We start from the raw sequence: 27,925 nt of genomic DNA, 5'->3' as shown, positions 1-27,925 counted from the left end.
ATAATTCAATCATCTCAGTGTATCTCTAGCATTTTTATGAAATAAAGGTATTTGTTTTCAAAATTCTTATTAAGAAAAAGCACAAGTGCTTTTAACTTAAGCAAAGTATACAGAATGATAAAAAAAAAAAAAGTTTTGTAAAACTTCCAAACAGATCACAGAATCACAGAATGTTTTGGGTTGGAAGGGCCCTCAAAGCCCACCCATCCCCACCCTGTGCCATGGGCAGGGCTGCCCCCCATCAGCTCAGCTGCCCAAGGCCCCATCCAACCTGGCCTTGAGTGCCTCCAGGGATGGGGCACCACAGCTTCTATGGGCAGCTGTGCCAGTGCCTCACCAACCTCTAGGTAAAGGATATCTGCATAATGCCAAACGTAAAACTCCCGTCCCCTTTCCATTTCTAGTGAGAAGATAACAATGCTGAAGTACTTTACATTCCTGAGACAAACCTGATTTTATTGATTTACTTTCTATGTAACTAAGTACTTGGCCACTATCCCCAGTTTGACCAAATCCTTCTGCAATTGGTGCCTCTCCTCCATTCTCCTCTTAGAAGTTTTTGGAAATCATCTAAATTTCAAATACATATCCCGACTCTAAAATCTATGTTAAATAAAAAACGTTTTCCTAAAAACTTTCAGTGTCTCTTGGGACAACTAGATGACCAAGGTTTTTTCTTGCCCTCCCCCCTTGCCCCAGATATTTTCATCTCTAAAGTTCCCTCTGGATGCTATAACTTCAAAATGGACCAAGTCTTCTAAATCTTCAACAAACTCTTCTGAAAAGTTTTATCCGCTATTACTTTTTAGACTAAAATGTACAATTTTGGCAAGTCACAAAGGAGGCAGACATAGCTTAGAGTGCCATATGGTAGTTTTTTTAACATTTTGTTGTAAGTTTGTTGACCACCTCTGAGATGCCATTATATTCCTAAAAACTATACAGGAACCAACTATTTCCAACATACACTGATTGACAAGGAAAATCCAGTTTCTGGGAAAAAAATAAAAATAAAAAAAAATCATATATAGGTTTCTGCAATGCCATTTGAGTAGTAATCGATCCTTCAAGTATCTGAAAAATCCTCTTAAGCATTGTGCAGAAACCTGTGCAGCAGCTTTGCTCCCAGTGTCTTGCATCTCATACTTTTCACAGTCCAGCCTCCATAGTGGGCGGCAGTGTCTTTAGCCCAGTACTGTGGAGCTCAGCCAGCGATTTGTATTATCTGTAGCCCAAAGTTTTCATTTATGCACAGGTTCCCATGTAGTTTACACAAAAACTGCATTCACTTCAAGGTCTCTTTGTACTATCAGTGAATACTATATGAAAGTCAGACTGCAATGGCTTAGAGAAGGAAAATATCTGTATTAGATCTGTAGCAGTTTTTGTACAGCTGATTTCTTTGACATTAGATATTGATGAGCATGCACTCTTTCCAATAAATGCAAGACCTGCATAAAATATCTGAAATTCAGAAAATGTACATTTATCTTCCCATTTAGAACCAGGGTTCCTCAACTAGCTGACGCATCAGGAGTTAAGAGTGATGATATCTGTTTCCGTGTTTTCTTTACATGATACAAGAATTACAGAGAGTCTGCATGCAATGTATTTATATGATGGTTTCATATCACGCTCTTCTATGTTCACCAAGAAACTGAAACAATCTTTCTTCTGTGAGACTTCTACCTATCTTCATTTCCTTTAGTGCAAACAGTTACAGATAAGCTCCTCTTTGAATTGATAATTTTTTAGAGGTCATTCAGCCCATAATTTCAGGTCCTAGTCACTATCCTGATGGTCCTTCTTAGGAAATTGGACCCAGTGGGAACGTTTTTTCCTTCTGCTTAGTCTATGGGTCAGCATTTTCCTTCCCTTGTACTTCTTAATTCCCTTAAGTGGCAATTATTTAAGGCACAGTTAGAGATGGTGCAATCTACATTCATCCAATAAAACCTAAATATTAAAAAGGACAGAAAAATCCAGCATGGTTACTAAGGATATATGGGAGAGCATTTAGCATTTGAAAGGTACCAAAGACCTGGTAAATGAAAAGATGGGAAAAATTATGAAGAACTACTGGAAGGAAAGTAGAAATTAGAAGAAGTACAAAAGAACACGTGTACCAGACACACAAGGCATCCCTGCTTGCAAAAGGTCAAGAACCAAGATACCACGTCAAGAAATTAATGGAATGTCGGTGCAGCATATGTTGGATCAATGAAAGCAAACAAAAAGAAAGCCCAAAAGAAATTTTAAAAATCAGCATGGAATGCCAATGATTTCTGATTCATTGGAGCAATTACTATTGAGGGCACTTCTCCTCGCTAATGACTTGATCTAGTAAAGTGTACAAGTAATGCTTGATTCAGTCCTCCTCTATCTATCATTATCCACATATACTTAAACACATTTCTGATTGCAAAATTACTTGGTATTATTTTTTCTATTTTGTGTAGTAGCAACATTTTGTCTAATAAACAATTCTATAATTAAAAAAAAAAATGAGATAATGACTTGCAAGTAAATCAAAAGAGACTTGCATATAATAATCATTTAAATGATTTATTAGGAGCACACTCTTTCATTGCATGTTGTTGAGATGTTGGTAGTACCTCATATGAAATAGAAGATTTAATGTCCACTCAATAACGTACAGCCACATTGACAAAGGCCAACAGGTGGTGGTATTATGTAGGCAAAGTTAACTTTGGTATATTGTTAACACTGAAATATAGTGTGCTCTCAGGTCTTGCAAGTACACTTCAGTTCAATTCTCCAAGTAATCACAGAATCATAGAATCACTAAGGTTGGAGAAGACCTCTAAGATCATCCAGTCCAACCATCCACCTCTCACCAATATTTCCCACTAAACCTTGTCCCTCAATAATTAGTTCACAATAGGGATGATGCCTTTAATACTCTATATAGATATTTATTATATTTTACATATATTTGGATATATAATTTCACAGCACATTATAATATTATAATATCACATATTATAAATAAAGATTTTCACTTTCTTCTTCAAGTTGCATCTTACACCTTTTGCTTGCCTTAGCAAACACAATTTTTAAGACTTTTGTATTTCTTGGGACTCCAGCTTAACCTCCCTGGATGATATACTAAGAGATCTACTCGTAAAAGAATTTCTCCTCATAGGAAAATAAATTCAATTTTATAATATTATGGGTGGACAATCTCCAAATTTAAAAACATCCTGCATAACTCCTGTACAATATGCATCTTTACTTTTTCATGCTTCTGCAAAGTTCATCGTTATTTTTTATTTCAAATGTTTTCTTGATAAAATTAATATATTGATTTTTGTGTTTATCTCAGAATTTTTATATATTAATATTTGAATAGTAATGCTTCCTTTAATACTTAGATTTACCACATACCAATATAAATACATTTTTTTCCTGGCAGAATTCATTACTTTGCCTTCCTAGATGTGCTACCTCATCTTAAGGGTCTTCTACTTCTCTACTTTAATATTTAAGCCTTGCTTTAAAAGTTTTATGTTAGAACATCCTATTTTTAGCAGAAAATAGCCAATAATATGTCTCGTGTTCTTCATGAAGGATTTAATATCTATTAGCGTAATGAAGTAATACCTTGGAGTAAGATTACCTCCTTTTCATCGGTGAATCTGACATCTGTGTAAAGGCAACAGTCTTCGTGAACACAAGTAGGGAAGCAGTATGTGGCTACCAACATCATGCAACGGATTACAAAGAACTTGGGAAGCCGACCTCTGTCTGTTTGATGATTTTTTGAGGGTAGATAGGTGGACATAAGGACTCAACAGAGGCATATGGTCTGATTTTTGGGTGTTTCTGTGTGGAGCCAGGAGCTGGACTCAATGGTCCTGACGGGTCATTGGTTTTATCATTTCCAAACTGATGAGAACTTCTGTTTTGGGCAGTATGGCGCAGCTGACACCCAGGTCAGGTGAAACGTTCCTTCCCCAGGAATCAGGAAAGCACAAAGAAGCACGACAGGAAAGCAGATGTGAGATATCACAGAATTCCATTCCCCAGATTATTTATTTAGACACAGGCAAGGAGACTCAAACAGGTCACTCTGGAAGAACATTAGCTACCTATTACAAATTGGGATGGACCTTTCGAGAAGAATGAGGGGCAGGAAACCCCCTGAGCAGGGGGATGAGGGCAGAAAGGCATTAACAGGATGCCAGATTACAACTATGAGAGTCACTGGTGCTACAGATTACAAAAAACACTTGTGTAACGAGCCTACGGCACGGCATCAAATCTGCTAGAAAAATGGTGCATTCTGTAACAAACAATCCTCCCACTGATCAGAGGCAGTAAGAGAACTTACAGACTTTGGTCTAGGTAATATTTTTCCTTTTCCTTAAAATTATATCCCAAACATTTTTTCCTTAATGAGATTTATGCTTTTCACTCTCATTTGAGAACAGCATTCACTGAATGCAATATTACTAATGTTAACAGTGATCGCTTTTTTTGCATGTTAGATGATGGAATATTTGCATCAAAATACTTCAGCACTCTCTTTCATGTCACTCAGCAGCACAAAATGCTGACTTTTCAGGACAAGCAGCTAAAAAACCATGAAATGAATGACCAACACCTTCAGCAGAACTAGCAAAAGCTATAGATTACACAAGCAAAATAAATAAATAAATAAATAAAAATCACATCTTTCTTCATGTCAGTGGCTACCTGGAAAGTACCAACTCTGTGGCCATGACCACCCAGATAGAGGCAGCAGCTAGGAAAGCTCTTCCAGGCATACAGTGCCTCCTAATAGAAGACAGAAGATACAAAAATAATCAAATGACTCCTGTTTTAGGGTCTTGTTTTGTTTTTTTTTTGTTGTTGTTAATGTAGATTAATTTTCCCTGAAACACAATAATACTTAATCTACATAGGTTACAAGGAACCTAGCTTTCTCCTTTACAAACAGCAAATCACTTATACTAGGTTTTTATTTCAAGCACACACTGAAATTATTATTCTTCACAAAAGAGGAAAGGGAGTGTCTGCCAATCAACATGACGTGCTATTGAAAGACTGGCACTAATAGCTATGACAAGAGCAAACCTGTTTGAAGCAGAGCTGCTGCTGCTTTTCTTTTTCTATTTTTTTTTTTTTAAGTATATCAGCTATCAAAAATAATGTTTTATCTGACTAACAACCCAAGCAGTATTCCTACAGAAAAATCTCACACCTGATTTGCTTATACCTAGCAATGGCAGATTTTTAATATTGATTTAAATTAAATAAAACATACTTTAAATGCTGTAAGCCATGATAAAGACTAAGAGTACAACTACATCAAGACTAAGTTTAATATGCTTTCAAATAGAATTGTTTAGCTGTTCTTTGGAGGCTGTACTTAATGTTTGGAATCCATGTCTGCACAAGGCCTTAACTGATTTGCACTTCCATTATTTCACCCATAAACAGCATTCACTGAATTTATGAATTCAGTGACTATAACAGTAAACAGAGACTATTATTTTATTTTTCCTAATTTGTTTCCAACTCTGGATTTTCTACTAAAAAGTCAGAGGTTGTAAAAAGATAAAGGAAAAAATAAATTTAAAATAGAAAAGCTCTAGAACACTGATATAATTGCTATATTATCAGTTTATGTGTGTCCAATTCACATTCTGAATAAGTCTGCAGTTTCCACTTGGTAATACAGTTATACCTTGATAAAATCACATAATAGATCACACCATAACTTTTAGCAATCAATTTTTTCTCTTAATAATTTGATAAATGTAGCTGTCAAGTGGGATAAAGATCACAATTTTATTTGGGATTAACTATTTGAACTTTCAGAATTCCGTTCATGAATATTGCAACTGTTACAACTGATAGAATCACAATTTGGTCCCTTGTTGATGATGTAATCAGGTTGCAGCTTGCTGGTACAGCTTGCTTTCTCAGAAGGTAAAGAAATGGAAAGAGAAAAGTGTGGAGGGCACAGCCTTCTGAAAACTAAACTACAAAAAAGTTCAACAAAATATTTTTCAAACTAATGAATAAAAGTGATTTTACTGTAAACTTTTTGGTTTTTTGTTTTTTGTTTTTTCTCCTTCCACTGCTCCTTGGAAGAGCTAAAACTGTTCTGAAATAAAAAAAGAGCAGGATGTAGGCCTGGCTTGCTGAACAGATGCTTAATTGATCTGTCATTTTCATTTATGTCAGATTTCAGAAGCCAATAACAAAAGAAGAGAATAGCCAAACAGAAAAGCAGAATTTCCAAGGAATTATTCTAACACCACTTAAAGTTAAAAATACATCTGTTCCTATGCATTTTATTTAGAATTTCAAACTACATTTCAGAGAGGCAGATATATCTATCAGTCAGCCACATGTACTTCAGGTTCAGAGAGAAAGAATTCAGTGTTGATGATGGGAATGCCATCTCCAAGAAGACCACACTAGAGAGAATTTACATGCGTCCTCAGCTGTTCCAGCACCTACACACTCTAGACAGAACCCTTATCAACAGGCTGTTTTAAGATTGAAGAGCAGAAAGGACCATTAGATAATAGCCTGACTTCTGGTACATCAAAGTCCATTAAATTATCTTAAATGAGTATTGGTTGCGGTGTGCCCAGCAACCTCAGGCCTTCCTAAAAGCTATCTTCCAAGAAGAAATGCAGTTTTCTCAAAGTTCAGAAGACTGGAACAGGGAATATTTCTTCTGCTAGTTGCTGTCGGAGCTCAATCAAACTCATACTTAAGAGTTTGCACCTTGTTTCTCATTTCAATGTCTGACTATGCAGTCAATAACTATTTTTCGTGGGCTTTTCTCAGCTAGATTAGAAGTAGCTCACATCTGATATTTTCTCCCTGTGAAGCAACTCATACACTATAATCAAGTGCCTATCTATCATTTTGGTCATGAATTATGTAACTCTTCATGAGCACTAAGCCTTCAATCACCACGTAGGCAGCAAACTGCCAAAACACGATCATCATGATCTTTGTTCTGTGGATGCCCAACCCCAGAGACACCTATAATTTTCACGGCGGCACACGCACAGAGCTCTTCTTCCAAGGAGGCCCCAGAACAGGGCTGCACAGCAAGGGGATGTGGCTTTTCCTTCTGCCAGGATTGAAAGGAATAAGCAGTCCTCCACCCCTGCGTGCTCCCAGGGTGGCAGAAACATGCAGAGTATGCTGGATAATTCGAATGCTTCATAAGCATAGGATTGCTTTCAAGGAAAGAAGGGACGTACCAAAGAATACAATAAATTGGTCTGCCTTCCTTTTTTTTTTTTTTTTTTTGTAATTCAGAAAAAATAGTTCATGACCACTAATTCTAAATTAGTAGAACAGCTCTGAATTTTCTGTTCGATGTCTTAAGCAGTTCCGTAATCACATAAGTGACTACAGTGAAATCATTTTTAAGCAGTTCTTTTTGCCTTGAACTATGTCAGCATTTCATCTAATGTGTACAAGGGGAAACTCAGAGAGCAAGCCCATTATAAGAATAACACAGAACAAAAAGGGTTATTCCAGTTTCCCAGAACAGCACTCATTCTCAGAGATCACGTTCATTTCTGCAACACAGAAAATGATACAGATAAAAATGATACTGTTGCATAACTTTCAATGCAATCAAAACAATAATTAGTAAACTGCTCTTCTTCATACTGAAGATGTTTTTGCCTTGCGGTCAGTTTAGTAGCCACACAAGACTACAATGCACGCAGTGAGATGCCATGGATCCTGCAGCTAGTGGAATAACGGAGATGTCGATTCATGGGTATTATTTTCTTTGGATATAAATAATGCATCATAACAGTATCATAATGCTTATAAGACAAGAGCTCCTAAATGGTGACCATTTACTTCAAACTAAAATTATCACTACCAAGCAATGCTTTTTGGAAGCAGACAAAGCATTGAGGAAAACAGCTGGAGAACCCATCTCTTTATCTTCTACCACAGGTACTGGTCATTTTCTTGTTCCATTTGTCAAAGCATTCAGGTTCAGTTAAACTCATTGTTGAGAAGTAGCATCAATTGGGAGGAAACAAACATCCAAGAAACTTGGAAATGCAATGCATATCCAAAAATTCCTTCAGCTTACTCTAAAGTAGTCTTATCATAAGAAGTCCATGATGAGTGGCTCAGAAAAAACAAAACCAAACTCATGGCCTTCAACATGACACGAAAATCCACTTATTACATTAATATCACATTCAGGAGGACAAATCTTCAGATTTGTGCGTGTATAACAATAATATGAATAGTTTCCATTATAAACAAATTACCATAACTAAAACATTGTCTGCAGGAACCCCCAGCTTGCTAATATTCCATTTCAGTTCTAGAACAACTATAAAATCTCTCAGTGTCTTAACTGTCACTCCATGAAAAAATAAATAAATATTGTTGATAATCAGCAATCATTACATTTCTGGATGATGATTATTAAAAAAAAAAAAATAATAAAACAAAATTTCAAATTCAATAAGCAACTTGAGAAAATGGGTTTTAGAATATCAAGAGACAGGCATAAAGCTCTTACCAAACAAGATGACATTTCAAAACCAGATTTGATGATTTGTGTAAAAAGAAGAGGTTAAACACTCAGATTGGTATTCAAAGGAGAATATGGCAAGTGCAGTCTGTAATTTTATGTGTATATGCACATATACCTTTGTTGGCATGCGTGCATTAAAGGTTTGCTGCTCAAAGGAAGTAGGTTTTAAAACTAAAGGCGGCAGTATTCTCTAGAATTTTACTGTTTGAAAATGGTGATTCTTAATGTTTATAAGGGAAAATAGGAACACAGCTGTACATCTGTATGATAGAGCGTATAGCAACAAGGGGAAAGAAAAGCTGCAGACCTATTTTTATGGCATTTCCATATATTAGTTCCCCACATCACAAAGGATTTCAAAGATGCAGAACAGAAAGGGCTGTCACATATCAATTACAGTATCCTCCCTATTAACATAGCAGCTAACATGTTCTCCATTCCACAGCATTCAAAAGGCAGCTTCTTCAAACTCCCTCTTGCCACAGACTCCACATAACGGTGTATTAATTGCCAAAGAAAAATGGACAGAAAATAGTATTACTACAAAGACCATGAACTCTGAGTTATAAATCCAATTGCTGATCTCAATGTCACAAATGTGAAAGAAACTTCACTCCCAACCACATCCTAAAGGAATCTCTCAGTTCCACTCTTGGCAGATTCCAGTGAAATTTATTATGGTCCTGGGAAGTGGCTGGAATTGGTGTCCATCTCTTCACCACTGATGAGGCTTACTCTATTTCTAATCTACTTGAACAAGCTAAGCTTTCCCATTAAAAAGCAATATTATTATAACAGAAAAGACTAATATGTTAATGTAGAAAAAAAAAAATGCTCTTGTATGACACTTCTATGCTACTATGATTCTAGCATGTTCTACATTGTATTGTGGATTCTCTGTGGGTAGCAGCAATGACCAATAAGGAATCAGTAACCATCAGCCAGATAGAAAACAAATCTTACTTTGATAAGTAATGTTAGCCAGGGCACAGGAGTTACCTTTTCATTCCTCTCTTCTCTAGAATCTTTAACTCACAAATGTCCAGCAATCAGAAATTGGCTGAACAGAAGAAATGAAAAACCTTTTAATTTAAGGCTGATGTAAATGCAGAAGTATCACCGAGGTGTTTCTTCCCAAAAGGAAAATACAATATCGTCATTTTAGCAATGGAATTATGTGAGCAATATTTCAACATTTTGGTTTTCTACCACTTCTGGACTAGCAGAGCAATAATGAGGTGACAGCCAGTTCTTACTAATACTAATATGTTAGTACAGAACCCTATTAAGCGTAAGGGAATTTTTCCTGTATAAAAATTAATACATAAAAAATAGATATTGTTAGGATGCAACACATTTATGACAGTTTTCCTATGTTGCCAAGACAAGCAAGTTCAATAGTTTTAACCACATTATGCTGCAACGAGCAATTAGTTTGGTTAGATATTGAGTTTTGAATAAGCAGTGCACAGATTTTGAAATTTTAGAAAAATGTCAGTAGTTCTACCAGTGTTACCTCTTTCACATATGAGAAACGTATATTCGTCCATTGAAAGCATTTTAATTACTACATTATCTTAAGTGGGATTATGACAGTAAGAATCCAGCATTGTCTGGATTTAAGCTGAGTTCAATATTCATTCAAGTTAGTCAGAACTATGGCAAAGCGTGATCAGTTTTCTGACCTATTTTAAAATTGGTATTCTGCCAACTGGCACTTTTTTGTACATCCAGATATTATCCACCATATGCTGACACGACCTGATGATTGGCTCCAAAATGAAGTGGAGTATTTGGCAAATAGAAATATATGGTACAAATTACGCACTGCCTCTAGTCAGGAAAGTAAGCAGTCATTCTGAGATGACTGAAAGGTTTTAAAATAACTTCTGTGCACACTCCGCAGAGTGCTACAGAGCTTTCACTCAGGTCATTTTTATCATGTGTACGTGACTCAAAAATTACGACATAATTTCTTATAGAAGAAGGTTCAAATCTGACAGAACAGTAGTAATAGCAGGACATTATCAGAAGATTAATTTGCATCTTAAGGAAGATCTGGCCCACATAGCTTCTTCCTCTTCTGTATGGGAAGAGTTTGGGAATTCCAAACTCTTTCTTCTCACCATCTGTTCTTTTTCCCTCTCCTCTGTCTTCTCTATCCTCTCAGCAACGTCTAACTTATCTGCCTCTCCTGAATTAAGTTCAAATTTCATTCAAGTTTACCATTGTTCCTAGCCTCCTCTCACTGAACTGTTTTCTCCCATTCCTATGCTCAAAAAAAAAAAATCAATGTTGTTGCTCTTCTGTTCTGAACTTTACAATCCCTGCAACATGTAAATAAATACATTTTTCTAAGTAGAAAGCATCCCAAACTTTTTCTTTTAATCCTGCTCCCAAATCAATATTCTTTTTTGCATTCCTCCAGTGATTTTCTCATGTGTGCTCTCCAGTGTAAAGCCTCAAAACATACATGGAAGTTATTGTTAGATCTCTGATGCAAAACACTGTTCTGTTGTAATGAAATATAGCAATTTTTGTAGTTCATTCCTTTGCCACTGTATTCCTACGGGATTTTGGTCTTCTATTCTTAGGGGATTTACTACATATGTTAAAAAAATTCTCTAAAATGTCTCAACAAAATTTCAAAATGAGGCATTATCTTAATAGCAACTTTCTGATGTTCAGAAATTGGACTGTAATCCTTGCTTATGAAACATGAATGGATTTCAGTGCTTGATGCATGACCTTCTCCCCTTGTGAAAACTTGCAGAGGACCAAACACATTTGAAAATCATGTTCTTCTTCAGAATAAATGATAGGAACAGAACAGCTAGCTTACTTACTACTATCATTTAAGCATGCTCACCTGGAAAAGTGAAGAGTTTGTAAGCAAAGAAAAGAATGACCTTACCAGCATGTAGGTACGCCAGGTCAGGATTTTCAATATCTGGGTGTAGTTCTTTCAAGTGGTTACGAAACTCTACAGGAATATTGGTTCCATAGTCACATTTAGGGCAGTTATACATTTTCACTCCTTCATGTTTTCCTGTATGCAAAATGTGTTTACGGATGTTTTCAGCACAGTTAGATCTGAAAAGGAATGGAAAAATAAGAAATAAGTTACATAATAATTTATTCACTACTAATCATTCAAACTCTAGCTGAAAATAAAATCTAGTGTTATAACAGAAAATGGGTAGTTGTCACTCATTTTTCATTATCTGCCCAGTTCTTACATTCTTAAGTTCTGTACAGATGTTGTTTTTTGCATGAAAGCTCCCAAAGCTTTTTCAGGTTAACTGAACACTGCATCAGAATCAGATGCATTTCAAAATGAACAGTTCCCACATTTGCAGAAGTCTTACTGCTTTTAATTTTCTAGATAGTAGTCAGTGATGGAGAGAAATTAAGCAAAACTAGTGCTTGTGTAACTATCCTGAGCTCTAGGCCCTGAATAATCCCTTCTATTAATATGCATGGATACCTACAGCATATCCGACTGTATTCAGGTAAATCTACCCTATGGAGTTTTTGGACCCTACAGGAATTTCAGCAAATGATTTTCTTAAGGATATTCCACAGACTTCTGCCTCACCTTGTTGATTTTTCCTATAAAAGTGAGCTGTTAACACCTTTTAGATTGTGATTTACACCTGAAAAACAGCTGTGCAATCACTGAAGTTTTCACATATAAATGTCAGAACACATACGCAATCAGTTTTAAGCACTTCAAGGAAATGCCTCCAATGATATTACTGAGAAAAAGTGAATAGAGGAAGTCCACACAATTACTTTGCAAATATAAAGAGATCCACGATGTAGATTTTAATTTTCAGTCTTTAACCTGTTGGTCTTAATCAAAAATTATTTTGCATTACAATTTTGTACTTAGTCAGAATGTGCAATAAAAGCCACATACGGTATACTGCTATTTCATTTACCTCTAGCAGAAATAACCAATGATTATTTTTGAGACAATGGTCTACGCACAACACTTTCTTTTGCAGAATTTTGTAGCACCGTACACTATTAGCTTTAAATTAAGAACATTAATTTAGCTTAAAAGAAAAAATAACAGACAACCAAACATTCATAAACACTCAAACAGACAATGGTAGTATTTTGAGCAACCGATTGTTTACTTGTCACTGTTACAAATATCACAGTAACGAGCACCTAAAAAAAAAAAGACCCCCATAATAAACTGGAAGTAGCAGCTTGAAGTTCTGTTGGAGTGCTTGTCTCTCCATTGGAGATGGTCATAGTAAAGATGATATCTGCCTTACGGTGCTGCCAAAGCTCACCCTCTGTCAGCTCCATCTGCTATATACTAGTATAATGATCAGACTCCTAAGAATGTCAGGGAAGACACTTATGTTCACTGAAAAATACAGGAAATATTGGTCCTCGGCATCTTTCAGAATTCAGGCCTGAAAAAAATTACAGTGTTCATAAATGTTCTTAAAGTGAAACATGTATTTTATACAAAAAATGTATAGTGTACACTGCAATGAAAGCAGAAGACAATCTGGTAACCTTCTATCATGGGTTATACTTTAAAGGGCAATAGATTAAAGTAGAGCATACAAATCTGAAATAAAATGGCTGGGTTCTTTTAGTTCAGCTCTCATAGTATGTTCAGGAGAGATATATAAAACTTTTTGCTTTGAAATATTTCTGTGAAATATATAAAGGATCTGTGGAAACCTATGAAACAGTTGTGAAGAAAACCCAGCCTGTTCAAGTCATGAAAGGCCAGTCCTATCTCCTTTGATTTGTGAATTTGCTCCAGCCACTCAAATAGAGCAATCCTAAAATATCATTTATTTAGCCTTCAGTAAAATTGTGTCTAAACATGCCCACATACTGATACGTCCATCATGAGAAATCAAAATAAATTAAAAATAATAATCTATTTTTTTCCATGTGATGAGCTCAGAAAGACTTAATCAAAATGAAAAATATGAGATCACAAGGCCTTCCAAACAGCCTCTCATATTAGGCTGCAATGCAACAATTGAAATCATAAAGTAAACCAGGAAGGTAACAACTAGCAAATCCAAGCACTTTTGAAGCCAAGTGATATCCTTAAATATGACATGACAAAAGTGTACCGCATATAATTATTATTTTTTTAATTATTCAATGTGCTTCATCTGTTTTGCTAGCAGTCTTCTCAAGTACTGTACGAATATGTTATTGTATGTCTGACAAAAAAAAAACAACACAACGCACACCACAATTCCATGCATCGCCTATGACTAAACACGAACCTCTGTGATTTTAAACAGTGCCGCATTTTCATTAAAGCTGTGCTGCGATAAGCATCTAACTAAAATATTATACTAGTGCAACAGTGATGATAGCTAAACATTTGACAGGCTTTGTGCTATAAAATTAGCTTCCAGGAGTCTATAAACTTTGAGATAAAGATTCCCTTTGTTCTGAAATTTGGCAATGTAGAGCCCAGCACAAAAGAAAATGTTTGAATAAAGTCTGTCTGGTTTTGAGTCCCACTCTATATTACAGCAGCAAGTAAATAAAAGCATCTTTTGAAAATAATAAGCCTGTGTTCCAGTAAGGCTAAACCAGAGCTTTTTAGTTAAATTATTATCATTATTTCTTAATATAAGTATGCTTTTCTCCTTATGATCCATTTTGCATTTTCTAAATCAAATGTATGTATTTCTGGCAATTTTTTCCACACTCTGAAATAACAGGAAGGGCACTCATTAGAGAGACTTAATTAGTTTGAAGCTATAGTCTGTGGGTTTGTATTTAATGTTGATGCAGAGAAGCAGAACTGAAATTTCTTTTTTCTAGTGCTCCTTGCATTTCTTATCAGAAATGAAGAGAGAGGTTTATGAGACAACGCAAATTCCATGACAAATCTATTACAGGGAAGTGGAAAACCTTTCAATATATTCTTGGTTGTCCACTGCTACACATGATGAAAGAAGACATGAGACACTGCAGAAGAACTGGAAATGTAAGGAGATCAGCCCATACTTCCCATAAGGGCAACAAACCTGTTTGACTTCCTCTATCAAACACTGATATATTGGGAAGGGTGTAGATGTAATTTCCTTTACTTATGGCCAGGAAAGCTCCTGCTTTCTTGTAAGGGACAGAACTGTGAAGAAAAGGAGATAGATAGCAAATTTCTCCTGAGACATCCAGCCATTGCTTATGAGTAACAGATAGCTTCTCTCTGGCTGAAGATAAAAATGTTGGGTTTTTTGTTTTATCTTCAGTGTTCCTCATATAGTGATGCATTCACATCACTGTTCTAACACACATTCATATTGACATTAGACGCTCATTCCCACTAACCAGTTATTTCACTTTCCTGACAAATTAAGTATTGGAATATCAAAAGCCAGTAATAACTTGTCCATTGTAAAGTTTTGTTGCTACACAATCACAGAATGGTTGATTGAAAGGAACTTCAATCTTGTCCCTTCCAACAGGAGGGAGGTCATCTTACCCTATCCCTCTGCGCAAGTAGAGACAGAGAGAAGCCTTTTCCCAGGCCCATGGTCAGGTGGCTTTTAAAGATCTCCAAGTTACTTCTGATGTCACTGTACCACCTTGAAACCAAATCTCTGAATACTGATAACCTTTGAGACAGAAACAGCACACCACAGCAAAAAAGCTGTGTGGGTATTGTAATGACAAGTAATACTCAGCCTCTAATGGACATCTCTGATGATATCCTACCACAGTGAGGTTCAAAGCTCATCTATAGTAGAGTCTAAGGCAAAACTAGCTATTCTAGCTATTGCAAGGATGAGAAGAAATTAGCATTTTAACTGCAAGCACAGTCACCATGCACAGAGGGTCAAGAAAGCCAAATGCTGCACACCATAACCCTTAGTGCATTCACATGCTCCTTAGTAGCATTTACCTACTTGGTAGATGAGTACAGAGAACAGTGGAAGGTTAGGAGAAGAATAAATTGACAAAAAATTTTGTTCGCATGAGAAGTTTCTGAAGTTATTTACATTGCCCTCACCCTTCCATTGTCTCTCTTATTTATCAGCTACCAAAATAGCATGTTGTGCTAGAAGCAAAACACGGAACATCTACAGAAAGATGGGGAAACAGCATGCTGCTGGTACACAGGGCAAAAGTTTTCCTAACTGCCTTTCACCCTAATCACAGAATGGTCTGGGTTGGAAGGGTCTTCAAAGCCCACCCAGACACACCTCCCACCATGGGCAGGACTGCCAGGGCCCCATCCAACCTGGCCTTGAGTGTCTCCAGGAATGGGGCAGCACAGCTTCTGTGGACAGCTGTGCCAGCGCCTCACCAACCTCTAAGCAAAGAATTTCTTCCTAATATCACATCTAAACTTCCCCTTTTAGTTTAAAGCCATTCCCAATAGTCCTATCAGTACTAGAGTGTAAGGAAGAAAACAGTGCTGTTCCTCTGATCCTTGGAACACTGTCCCTACTCAGCCATTTTCTCAATTGCACTGGCAAGACACTGACTGGATTCTTCAGCAAAACTAGGTCCTTCCCATTAAAAGCAGCAATACTACTAGGAGATGTACAATAACAGAACACAGAGGCATACTTTGCAGGAAGCATAAGTGAGAATTCAAAGTCAGTGGCAAGGAATCATGCAAGAAACAATGTGCCTCGGAGCAAGTTTGTATTGGGTGGAAATAGTCAGTCTGAAAGTCTGAGTTAGCATGGGTCACTACTCCCCACCTATGGCTCCTCCCTATGACTCCTAGACAGCCAGGGAGTAACACAAGTGGTAAGAGACAAGCCTCAGACACCCCTTCCCTATGCAGGGTGGTTCAGTCCTCCTGCTGGTTGGCAGGAAGGGATCGTGCTCAGTCCCTTCCCAGTCAGCAGTCTAGTTTAAGCAGCCCATGCAAACAGCAGCATTCAGCAGCTAGCTGCAGCTGGGACTGTCCAAAAGTGAAGGTATCACTTATGTGGCATTTCTGAAGATAATAATAATAAAAAAAAAAATTAAGTTCATAAAACCTGTTATGTTAATTCTAAACATGACCAATAACATGAACACCTCAATATTTTTAAGGGTTTTGTACATAATAATATATTAGCATTGTATTCAGCAACATGAAAACCTCATTGTGAAATATAGCAGCAAATAAGCTATTTCTATTAAGATATTTGTCCTAATTTCACTTTCCTATTAGTAACTCTTCCATTATACAGTGCCTGACGTTTTCAGAAAGGTGCTTATTGTAAGACATGGAAACAGAAGGTTTTGAAGGTACAAATGAGGCAAAAAAGTTAATTATCTCACTCAGATTTTAAAATGTTAGCACCTTACAGGGGTCATGTTTGCACAAACTAAACCTTTTTCAAAAAGATTTCTCCAGGACACCAGGTACAAATATTCTCATGCTGCAGAGAAACGCATATAACCTAAAGGCCTTCTGACAGCTCCATGGATGTCACTATTTACAACATGAAAACAAACACGGCGATACAGCCAACTGAGTGAAAAGATTTCTATTTTTTTCCTGCTAGTCAGTATGAATCAAGTTCACTCTAGTACAGAGAGCACTCTGAAGGTCTTCTGCACTGTTTATACCCTGCTATGCAGTGGATGAGAAGCACACAAATGGCACTATTTTGACTGAGGAACAGCAAAGTCACTGTATACTTTCTTTCAAAGATCCAAGCAGCTATGATGAAAACAAACTTCCCAAGAAAACAGTACATATCAAAGGCTCCTCTTTGGTTAATGTCTGATGACACTAACAAACAAACGAATATCGTGTATTTTTTACAGAAAATGCCAGCTAATTTGGATAACTGACCTTGGTTATTGCAGGTCTGATTTTAACTGGAAAAGCAGAATCGCGGATTTTTCAAAACACAAGGTCATAAAGAACATTTAGCTTGACCTTATGGATTCCTCAGTTCACAGAAAGTTTGTCCAGTGCAAACTGTTTAGTGCTAAAACATTATTTTCTGAGACACACTGAAATCCAAAGTAAAGCAAACGAGAATCCACTGTAGTCATAGGCAAATCACACCGCAGTTAATCATCCTTACAATTCAACATATTTCTTACACTATGGCATCCAGCTAATAGATGCTGCTGAATGTCTGATACTTGCTGCTCAATTGAAGAGCTCCTCTGCTATCCAAACTCCTGTTGGAAGTTCAGCTTTAGTACGGAGGCAGAGTTCTTTCCATTCCACTTCAGGAAATCACCAAACTTCTCCTAAATCCTTTTCAATTGTAAACAGTACTTTAATATGTAAATACCAGAAAGCACTTTGCATACATACTACACACACAGATGCTAGAAATCCCCTTTTCTCAGGATTCTCAGCCAAACCTGGATTCTGGCAGCTCCTCAGTACTCCTCAGCATGCCAAGAGCTCCTGTTCATTCAGTTGTGTGGAGGCCTTTTAGTTTCCTGCATCATTGCTACATCTGAAAACACTACCTTTCTTACCTATTTTCATTTCTTATTCACATTAAACTGTCTGAAAACTGGCACCTGACAGAGCAATAGCATAATTCTGTAATGGGACGGAAAGCACTGTGGTACTAGCAGGGTGGCAAAGTATTCAGCAAATGAGAACAAGCCCAAGTGCAGCAGCTGCAGTAATGAGGGAAAAGAGCTGCCTACCATTGGAAAGTCACAGGTAAGCAGAGATCTCTGGCAAGAGATGCCCTCATCTCCACTTCCAACCCTTAAATGATCCTGGCTCCACCCCATCCTGTCACTCAGATGCACTGCATGCACCTGAGCTCCCCTGGGTTGGCCCTGCTTTCCCACCAGGTGCTCAATCACTGGTTCAGGCCATGACTTAGCATTTCCACTACAGATGTAAAGAATGTAATGGGCAACACCTTCTTGACAGGAGTGCTAGAGGTCAATACACTATCGCCCAAGACACAGTAAAAGACAAACGAAAATGTCATGGACAAAAATACATTTTGAAATGTATTAACATCATCATCATAACAGAACCGTAATTGTAATTATACATTAACACACATATGTAACATAAATGTGCATACATATATGAGAAATGTGATACATTTTCATATATTTTCTCAGTCTTTTTATTACTAGCGTACACCCAGATAACCTTTTCCTCACTTTTTCTACTTTACACGCAAAAATCCTGTCTTGTATTTTAAGTTTTAAATAAAGAAGAAAGAATCACATAAATAGACAAGCTGTGCAACCAACTTCAATTATCAAGTGACTTATGGCATTGTTGCTAGAATTAGCAGCATTCAGCTCCAGGCAAACTTGGGAGGTCAACTACAATGTACCTAATGCAAGCTCAGTTCTGCCTATGTACCTGCTGGCAGGCACCTCCTTATGCTGTCCACCTCTTGTGAACAGTGGCAAGAAACTGATGGGGACAGCAACATCTTGTACCATTATAGCTGTTTCTGCAGTGAACATCAGTCTACAGCTGATGCTCTTCAACCATACTGAGATAAACTGACCACAATACACATACATCGTGCCACAAAATGCATGCTTAACAATCTGGTGGCTGCTTACATTGCTGTGCTTTCCATGTCTTGCCATGCATTGCATGTATTGTCACTCAGAAAATATGAAGTAGACCATAAAAGAGAGCACACTACATTTACATGTTTAAATGAGATTTTATGACACAGCCAGATTCACAAAGAAAATAATAAAAATGTATTTGGGATTTATTCTGACAGTATTGTAGAAACACCCTGGGATAATAATCGTTACACTCGCTGCTTTTCTACATTTATAGCTTTGCATTTTTTTCTATAATGATCTATTTGTTATGACATACAGTATGTGTGACAGATGTCCAGTGCTGGCTGCTAAAAAGTAGCTGAGCCCTGTAGGGAAGCAGCAAAAAACTCGTACGTCAGCACTGAAAATGATGGAAGATTGATAATTACTGCTTGTGCCACAGCTCCATTCAGCAGACTAGCATGTCCAAAACGTAACCTGGTCATAGATTTACTATTTTACTTACAATGAGCAAACATCCCAATTTCAAAGAACTGTTCATTACAAATAGATGTGCTAAAAGAGTCAGTCACCACAGTCAAAACACACTCCTTTAAAGGCAACTTCAGGGCAATTCTGATTCTAAGGGGAAATAAGAAGTGAAGTGGTCTAGTTTAGCTTACCAGTTAGGAATCTGTAAGGCAGGTTACAACCCTGCACTGTGAACAACCAATGTACAAGAACAGCGCTGGTGATGAGACCAATGCATGAATTTTCAGTCATTTCACGACACTTCACTACATAAAGAAAGTTTTATTTTTGCAAAAAATAACCTTGCATTGCAAGGGAATAATGGCTTCCTGCCTTAACTGTTCCTATTAACTCTGTTTTCTTCAGGAAGAGATTAATAGGAATCATTCAGACAGAAAGCTAGAAGTTATGTCTACCACAAAAAGTGGGAGGAGGAGCAGGTGGAAGGGGGAAGGAGAGGCAGAGCATGTGCCTCAGCTCTTGATGAAAAGAAAAGAAAGTACATTTTCAAAGCCTCCTGCTGAAAACTCTCCCTAACATTTAACAGGACACCAGACTTCAGCCTCCCTGCATACAGAGGCAGCCCTGCCATTGCTGGGCTCGTGCGCCTCCCGGCAAGGCCTGCCTTCAGCATGAGGGAAGCTGAGGCCTGCTGCATGCAGCATGCTGCTGCACCGTGTCAGCCAAGGTTTAAGTGGCAGCAATAGCAGGTGGAGTTCATCTATTTCACAGTAATGGAGAATAATCACTCCATTGTTCGTGGGCTTCCTCCCTCCCCCTTTCTGTTCCTGGTGGAGCAGATGGCATAAAATAGAAGTTGGTCTGAGAAATGGCATTTCTGCAGTGGCGTAAGGACAGAGACCGGGCTTTAAGCATCATAGGCCCTGATTTAGCAAGGTAGTTAGGCACTTGTGCAGCTTAAGCACAAGCAGCCCCGGTGACTTGAAAAGGATGACTCACAAGTTTAAATTTATGAACATGATCAAATATCTTGCTGAAATGAGGCCATGGAAAGCATCCACTTTTTCAAAAAGCTAGAAGGAATTTAATTGAAGACACACTTTCCCTTTCAACATCAATTTTTTCCCCTATTGTACTTCCTTTAATGACCACATAAAGTTACTGAACAATTCTGTAGGGTCTGTTTGTATATCCTCGGGAACCTATAAAGTATTTTCTCAAATATAAAAGTGCAGATGGAGCCTAAGAAAGGGTGCGGAGTTTAAAGGCTGCAATGAGATGAATCTGGACTCCTAATGTTGCTGAAGTCAGAAAGGATAGCAGCAGACCCTAAAGGCTGCCTGTCAATCAGAGATGCAGATGGCACTTCTTCCAAATGGCCTTTGTGTCAGTTCCTTCAGCCATTTTAGTGACAACACGGCTCCCTAGAGGGCAAATCCTGTTGCTTTGCAGCCTGGATTCACATCCAGGGCACTGTGGTCTGTACAATCTCCGTTCAAAGTAGGGTTTTTTCTAATGCTAATATATTGCTTCTTCTTGCCCTGTATCCCAGCCTGAAACCCCCATGCAAAAAGAGATGGTCATTTTCTTCCTCATTTCAAATGTTACAATTTATCTTTGGAATAAGCATTAATTGTCTGAAAGATGCACTTTTGTTATGCATGTCGAAAGTATATTAAAAAATCCTGATTATTAATAATGACACAAGTCATAGAGAGCGAGAATGCTTTCAGGAGCTAGGTCTGTTCAATCAAAGCCACGCATCAGGTATCATGCCTCTGCACAGAGCATACAGGTAACCCACAGAATGATAGAATACAGTGAAAAACATGAAGGTTGAAAATAGTTTAGGGATTAGCAAAACAACAGTTTAACGTGAGCTTCCAGGGTGGTGCTGTAAGAACAAAGGTTCCATGTAATCTTTAGAAGTATAAACAAGAAAGTAGCAAACAAATGTAAGGATGCAGTCTTCTTTCTGTGAAAAAGAAGAAACTAATTACAGCGTATCTACTTCCCACATTACTGCCTACCGTTTAGAAAGGACACAAAAAGCTACAAAATGGTTATAAATGGAAATACAAATTAAGGGAGGGAGGAGGAAGGGAAGGAACACACCAAAACTGAAAAACTCTCTGCTTTACTTATTACGTCTGAGCCCAGGGAATGAGTAATAGAATAAAGGTGTGATTAAGGGATACTTTAACTTTGAAAAAAATCTGTGGCAAAATCAAAAATAATAACTAGGATTTATAGTTAAAATCAAATGAGAAATAAAGCAGAATTTCTTCAGCAATTACAGCAATTAGCCCTTCAAGTGAGGTGAATGGCTTCTCCAACTTTAGGTCTTTTCAAATCCAACCTAAGTATCTTTCTAAAAGACAAAATTTAGTCAAACATGGGAGGCTCAATACAGAGCAAAGGGGAAAAAAAAACATGCAGTTTATTTTACATAGAAGGTCAGACTGGCTGAGCTTAAGGCTTTCTCCGGGCTTAAAGTCTATAAGAAGTACAGTTTAAGTCTGAAAAATGTCATTGTGAGGTCAGACATTTATTGTTACCATGATGTCATGGAAATTTGTTCAGTCTGCAAATTAAAATATATCCTTCCTGGCTGTCAATACTGCAAAACCATCTTAGGTTCTGAAAGTCAAATTCGGTTCTTTCACTGGAGATATGATTGATTGGCTGATCTGAGATCCGCCTTGAAAGTATATATCGGAGAAACATCACTCTCTTCACATTATGTCCTCATAATGCCATTGTCTGCACAAAAATAAGTAAATGCAGCATTTGGCTCTGTACTTTCAGCTTACTTCACAGTCATCATTCACCCAAGGAAATTCTGTTTTGAGAGCAGGAAGCAGCAAAACTTATTCTTTGTTCCTCTGAGAGTACATCTGCCTATAAGGATGTCCTACAGATCAGTAAGAAATTGTAGTTTTCACATAGGCAGGTTTTCAAAGTACAGCAACACATCAAGTTCAGCATGCTACACAGTTTACTAAGGGATACTGGATGGAATAGAGTTGAATGAAAGTGCTGAACTATGTATTTAAATTACCTAGCGTACCTAGTGCACGTACATAGAGCAAAATATATAAGGTTTTCTGGTACTAAGTGTTTCTGGCACTTCTTCAGACTTCAAAGTCCCAGATAAGTTGTCTTGTAAAATTATTTGTTTCATATTGGACCACTCAAATTAAATATATTGTTATATGAATAAATCATTAGTGTTCTTTCAACTACACGTAACTATGTCTGAATATTAGATACAGTATTTTGACTAGATGAGAAATCATGGAAAGACTAAGTCTTGACTGAGAAGCACAGGAATTGCCTGAAGTGTACTGCTTCAGAAAGCTGACAGAAACCCAAGAAGAAAATAATCACCAAGGAAAAGCCTTCTGATCATGTGTGCAAAGGCTTGGTCCTAATGAAAAACAACAACAACATACCATATTACATGAGAATAACCCCCTTTTATTTGGTATAGATTGCGATATGGACTTGCCTTTTTGACCACAGAGGGTTAACCTGAGAAAAGGGAAAGGTAAAATATGAAACTCGTTCTTTGGCTCCATCTTTCACATTCCCATATCATGCTAGAGCAGAAACTAATGAACTTGCTCATCTTTGAAAGTCCTTCTGCATGCTTCTTCCTTCACCCTTAACTCTGATTCTGGTGGACCTTCCCTTATGTGTGTGCCAATTTTAGTGATATAATACGTGCACTTTTATTAGTTGTGTTCTGATGATTTCTACTGAGAGATACTTAAAGCTTATACAAGTCAAAAACTATTTTATCACTTCTGAAGAAAACTAATAGGGCAGAGTCACTGAATGATAAGAGAGAGAGAGACCACCGAATTTATTTAATAATCCATGTCCATTTCACAAAAATGGCCCGTGTAATCCTTTTAAAAATAATAACCTGTTCATTTCAGACCTTGCACAATGCTTCCCTTTGTCCCTTGTAAGTCTCTCAAATGTCTTATTTTAAAGGAATATATAGTACTCCCGGAAGACATTTTCCCATTTCTATTCTCTTCAACTCCTGTGAGCCCTTGTTCTGTGTGATAAGGCAATCTCCTTCGGGATCTGAGCTGTGTAGTTTCGCACCACGAGTGACAAGGACTCGACTTGAATAACTGCTGTGCGCAGGTTGTAATTATGTCAGCTGGAGTGTTGAACAAGGGGACTGATTAATGTGAGCCCCAGCCCAGGCACAGTCCCTATCAAAACCTTCGTGCAGACCAGCAGTGGGGATGGGTTAAAGCAGAAAGACAAAACATGCTGTATCGTCCATGATAGATGAATTGCTCCAACAGTCTTCAGGCAGATGTTCCAGGACAGTATAATATACAATTACTCTGCCTTATCACCTTCCCAGGGACAATAAAGCTTCCTCCTTCTATAGCTCATGTGAGTGAAGGCAAAATTAGTTTTACTTTTACAACACTGACTCACTTATCATGTTGCCTTGATTGTGCTTTTACAGCTAAAGAAAACATATATTCCACTCTTAAACAAAACAAAACAAAAAAACAAAACAAAACAAAAAAAAACCCAAAACCCAAAACAAATAATAATAATAAAAAGGAATAGAATCCCACAGTCCTCACTTTTAATATAAAACCAAAAGATTCTTTTGAACCTGTTTTGCACCACAGTTGCAACAACTAACTTTAGAACAACTAGACATATTCATAGGCTTCATGTCATATATATGTATACAGAAGAACATTACAGAATCAAGTTAGAATGCAGAAACAGTAAAAACAAACCCACAAAACCACCCATAGGTTCTGTACAATAGATGCTGTCTATGTGAATAACATCCCTTTAGTGACTGTTTTAACTAAGCACACATTCTAAAAATACCACAGTACTCTTGTAAAACAATTCTTTGAGACGTCATTAATCCACATACCTCTTTAGAGGCTGTAGGAGTTTACTGTGCAACTATTATAAATAATCCAAGTATTTTCCAAAAAGTAAGCACAAATTAAGTAAATAGTAGGAATGTATGCAGAAAGCTATACATATGATTATTTCTTTTTTGTTACCAAATGGATGCATACAGGCTTGTGTTGCTTTTTTTCATTCCTGAGGGGATGGAAATAGACTGAATATATCAGGGCTACTTCCACTGGTTTGCGGAACAGCAGCTTACTATCATGAAGTGAACAGTAAAAGAAGAAGATGCTCATAATAACCTGGTGTCATTTCTTTCTAAATACTTCTCGGTTATAGATTAGAAAGCTGTGCTTTAAAGAAAACAGTCTAAATATTCTAGCTTGCATTCTAAGATCCATTGCTTTCAATGCTACCCTTTCTCCAGCTATATAATAATGACACAATATAAAAACAAAGCAAAAGAAAAACAACAACAACAAAAATGCAGTCAGAAATGCATTCAGAGAGACACATATTTTAAGGTCAGGTTTAATAACAACACCAGACTAAAGCTGCCAAGGCTGGTCCTGACAGTGCTTAAGACTGCATAGACCGGAGTATTTGAAAAATCTATATATATACATTTAATTCTCATGAAAGGTATTGGGTTACTAGTCCTAGCAATGAGAGATTAGATTTGCTAAGGAGTCTATGGGAATTAGGCACTGAAACTGCACTTCAACTGAATGCAGGCTTCCAGCTGTTCAAGCTTCTTTGAGGTTTTAGCCATTAAAGACTATCACAGTCTTGGCAACAGTAGGGTTTCACCAGAAGGGTACAGGCTTTCTTATACTCCTGTGGTGAAATGCAATCCTGTATTTATGATGTGAAGACTGGCTCCAAGAAAACTGGTATGTTCCCACTGCTCAGTCATTGACTTGAGAGGATACCATTACAGAATGATGTTATGCCACTCATTGCATGGAAGAACAAGAGAAAAATCAGAAACATTACAGTCTGAATGCTGAAAAGGATGTGACAGTCAGAAAACAGGCAAAAGGAAAGACAACATCTGTAATATAGGGTAGAAATAAACTTTTGATGTTCCATCCCTGGATGCATTCAAGGCCAGGCTGGATGTGTCTGTGGGCAGCCTGATCTAATGGTTGGTGGCTCTGCCCACAGAATAGGATTTTAACTAGATGAACTTTGAGGCCCTTTTCAACCCCGGCCAGTCTATGATTCTATGATTTTGTTTGATTCCGGTATGTTGTTGGGCATGGCAGTACTAGAAGACAACTGAGCCTGTTTACCAAAACAGTGGAAATAGGAGAGACCTAATGTAGGTCTCAAGATTTGCTTAAATTAGGTGCCTCCTTTTTCTAAAAATAAGTGTATGTAACCTATGTGAAGCATCAGGAGTTCCTACCTGCTCAGGAAAAGAAAGCACTGGTTGTACCTCCTTAGCTTTCTAGAAATAAAGGCACTAATCTTGGAAACAGAAATCCTGAGTTTTGGGCTGCCCTTATCTTCATAAGGGCTGAACTGAATTTTCCTGAGTCCCTGAAAAGTGAATTAGCTGGCATTGAATATCCTGCACACACTCCTTCTTCCTGAAATTCTGCCAATGAGCAGTGAGGAACAGCTAGAAACCTAAATAACTTCTAATTCCTCTTTTTGCCATTCCTCTTCTGTTTTCATTTATGATCCCTATATGAATTTCCTACAAAATCCAAACGGCTGGCTCCCAAGTCCTTGTTCTGTGTCCTCTCATCTTGAAATCCTAAGTGCTAATTAGAATCAAGCTTTGAATGGCATAGTTGCTATTAATTAAATGTATCTTGGTTTGTCTAGTTTTCAGGCCTTTAACATATACCCCAAGAATACAAGAATAGGCCTGCTCCCCTAAAGGTTGTACTAACAATATTGAGTCAGAGATACCACCTCCCCAGGACTAACTCTTCTATGCACGTCTCAGTCATTTCACTTAGCTGTTCAAGAACTTGCAATCTCAGTAGACAGGGAGCACAGAAATTCAGAAAGAGGTAACTGCTCTGGAGTTTGGATCTTTATATGCTACGATTTAGGGGATCACAATCCCACCTGTGAAGTGGAAATTAGGAGTATTTCAGTTCCTGATCCCACAGTCTACTTGCTTAGCTTAACATTTATATCTTTCAGGATACAAAATCTTGTGAAGTGTTAGCAAATTCCTGGCTTTCCATTTCTGTCTTAAGAAGCATGTACTTCATGACAGGTAGAGAATCATGGCTTCACAGAGGTGATGTGATTAATATCTGTGGGGCCAGGACTTCAATCTGCCTTTACTTTTGTTTTACAGCATCAGCCCCATAACAGCAGACACTATCCAGTCCTTCTTTCAGGGAGAGCTGACTTCAGATGAGCAATGGAACAGAGATGCTTAGATGGAGAGAAGCTGGGCCATCAACCTTCCTGTTACAGTATCCCTGCCATACTACTGCTGAGCGGAAGCTAAAAATGAGCACTTGAGAGCAGGAAAAGAACATGAAGATTCTTCTGTAGCATGTTGTAACATGGTCTGAGAAATATATATATATATATATAAATAAGATTCAAATATAAAAAAGTAAGCCAAGAACAGATGAGGCTGGACAAAACCTCAGCCAGAATAAACAAATACTGCATTTACCTTTCAAAATATACCCAGGGCGTTAATAGAGCTATCATCACCCAATGCTGTAAACATGTCTTATCTCTTGCACCACCACAGGCAACACATGGTTGTTCCCTGCTGCACTCACTGGCTGCACATAAGGGACGATTGCCTGATTTGATGTTGCTGCGTATTTTCCAAACAGAATGGATAGCAGCCACCTGCTTTGCTGTAGCAAAGGCTTGGATTTAGGGCTTCCCTCTCCGGTCTGACACAGATTTGAACAAATCTAGCGCAGAATCCTTTCTCTTCAAAACCTTTCTTCTACCTGAAAGCATTTCTACTGCTTCTCAAAATGACTAGATTATAGCATACAAATATCAATCAATTAAATACTGTATAAGATGACTGTGCTATAATTTATTAGTGCTGATGAAAATCTTAAAGGCTGGGCAATTAAAATTCAAATTAAAATGTGATGAAAGTCACATTTAGTCACCTAAAGGGAAAGGCGGAATTCCAAACAGGTACAGAACCTCTGGACCCTCTGAGAGACGAGAATCTGTGCATGCTCATTATCACTAAAAGCATGTACAAACATTTTGTATTTGGTCAAACTTTTCTTCTCTAGACCTATGTGTTATGTCACAGCTCATCAGTAAAGTCACCTGAAAAAAAGTGTGGGAAATATCTGTAATGGGAAGATTCTTTCTACTCATCAGCTGAAAAAGAAATGTCAGTGCTCTCCATCTCAGGGCTATAAATCCCTTCCAAATAACTTCTTTGATAAGGAAAAATACAGCTAGCTGAGTGTATTCTCTTTATCCTTAAAAATGTCCATTAAGTTTGAACATTTTTTTAAAGTGACTTGT

The 27,925-nt window shown here is 37.5% G+C and overlaps 1 protein-coding gene across 1 annotated transcript in view; it reads right to left on the bottom strand.

Moving 5' to 3' along the window:
- Positions 1–27,925, bottom strand: part of ZNF407 (zinc finger protein 407) — a 332,775-nt gene that overhangs the window by 84,979 nt on the left and 219,871 nt on the right. The window contains exon 8 of the mRNA XM_072330112.1: positions 11,484–11,662. Within this exon, the coding sequence (XP_072186213.1) occupies positions 11,484–11,662 (179 nt within the window). The remainder of the gene's footprint in view (positions 1–11,483; positions 11,663–27,925) is intronic.

Source organism: Excalfactoria chinensis, chromosome 2 (assembly GCF_039878825.1).
Source record: "Excalfactoria chinensis isolate bCotChi1 chromosome 2, bCotChi1.hap2, whole genome shotgun sequence".
NCBI classification, from domain to species: Eukaryota; Metazoa; Chordata; class Aves; order Galliformes; family Phasianidae; genus Excalfactoria; species Excalfactoria chinensis.
The sequence above is the reverse complement of the archived record's forward strand: the minus strand, read 5'-3'. Positions and strand labels throughout refer to the sequence as shown.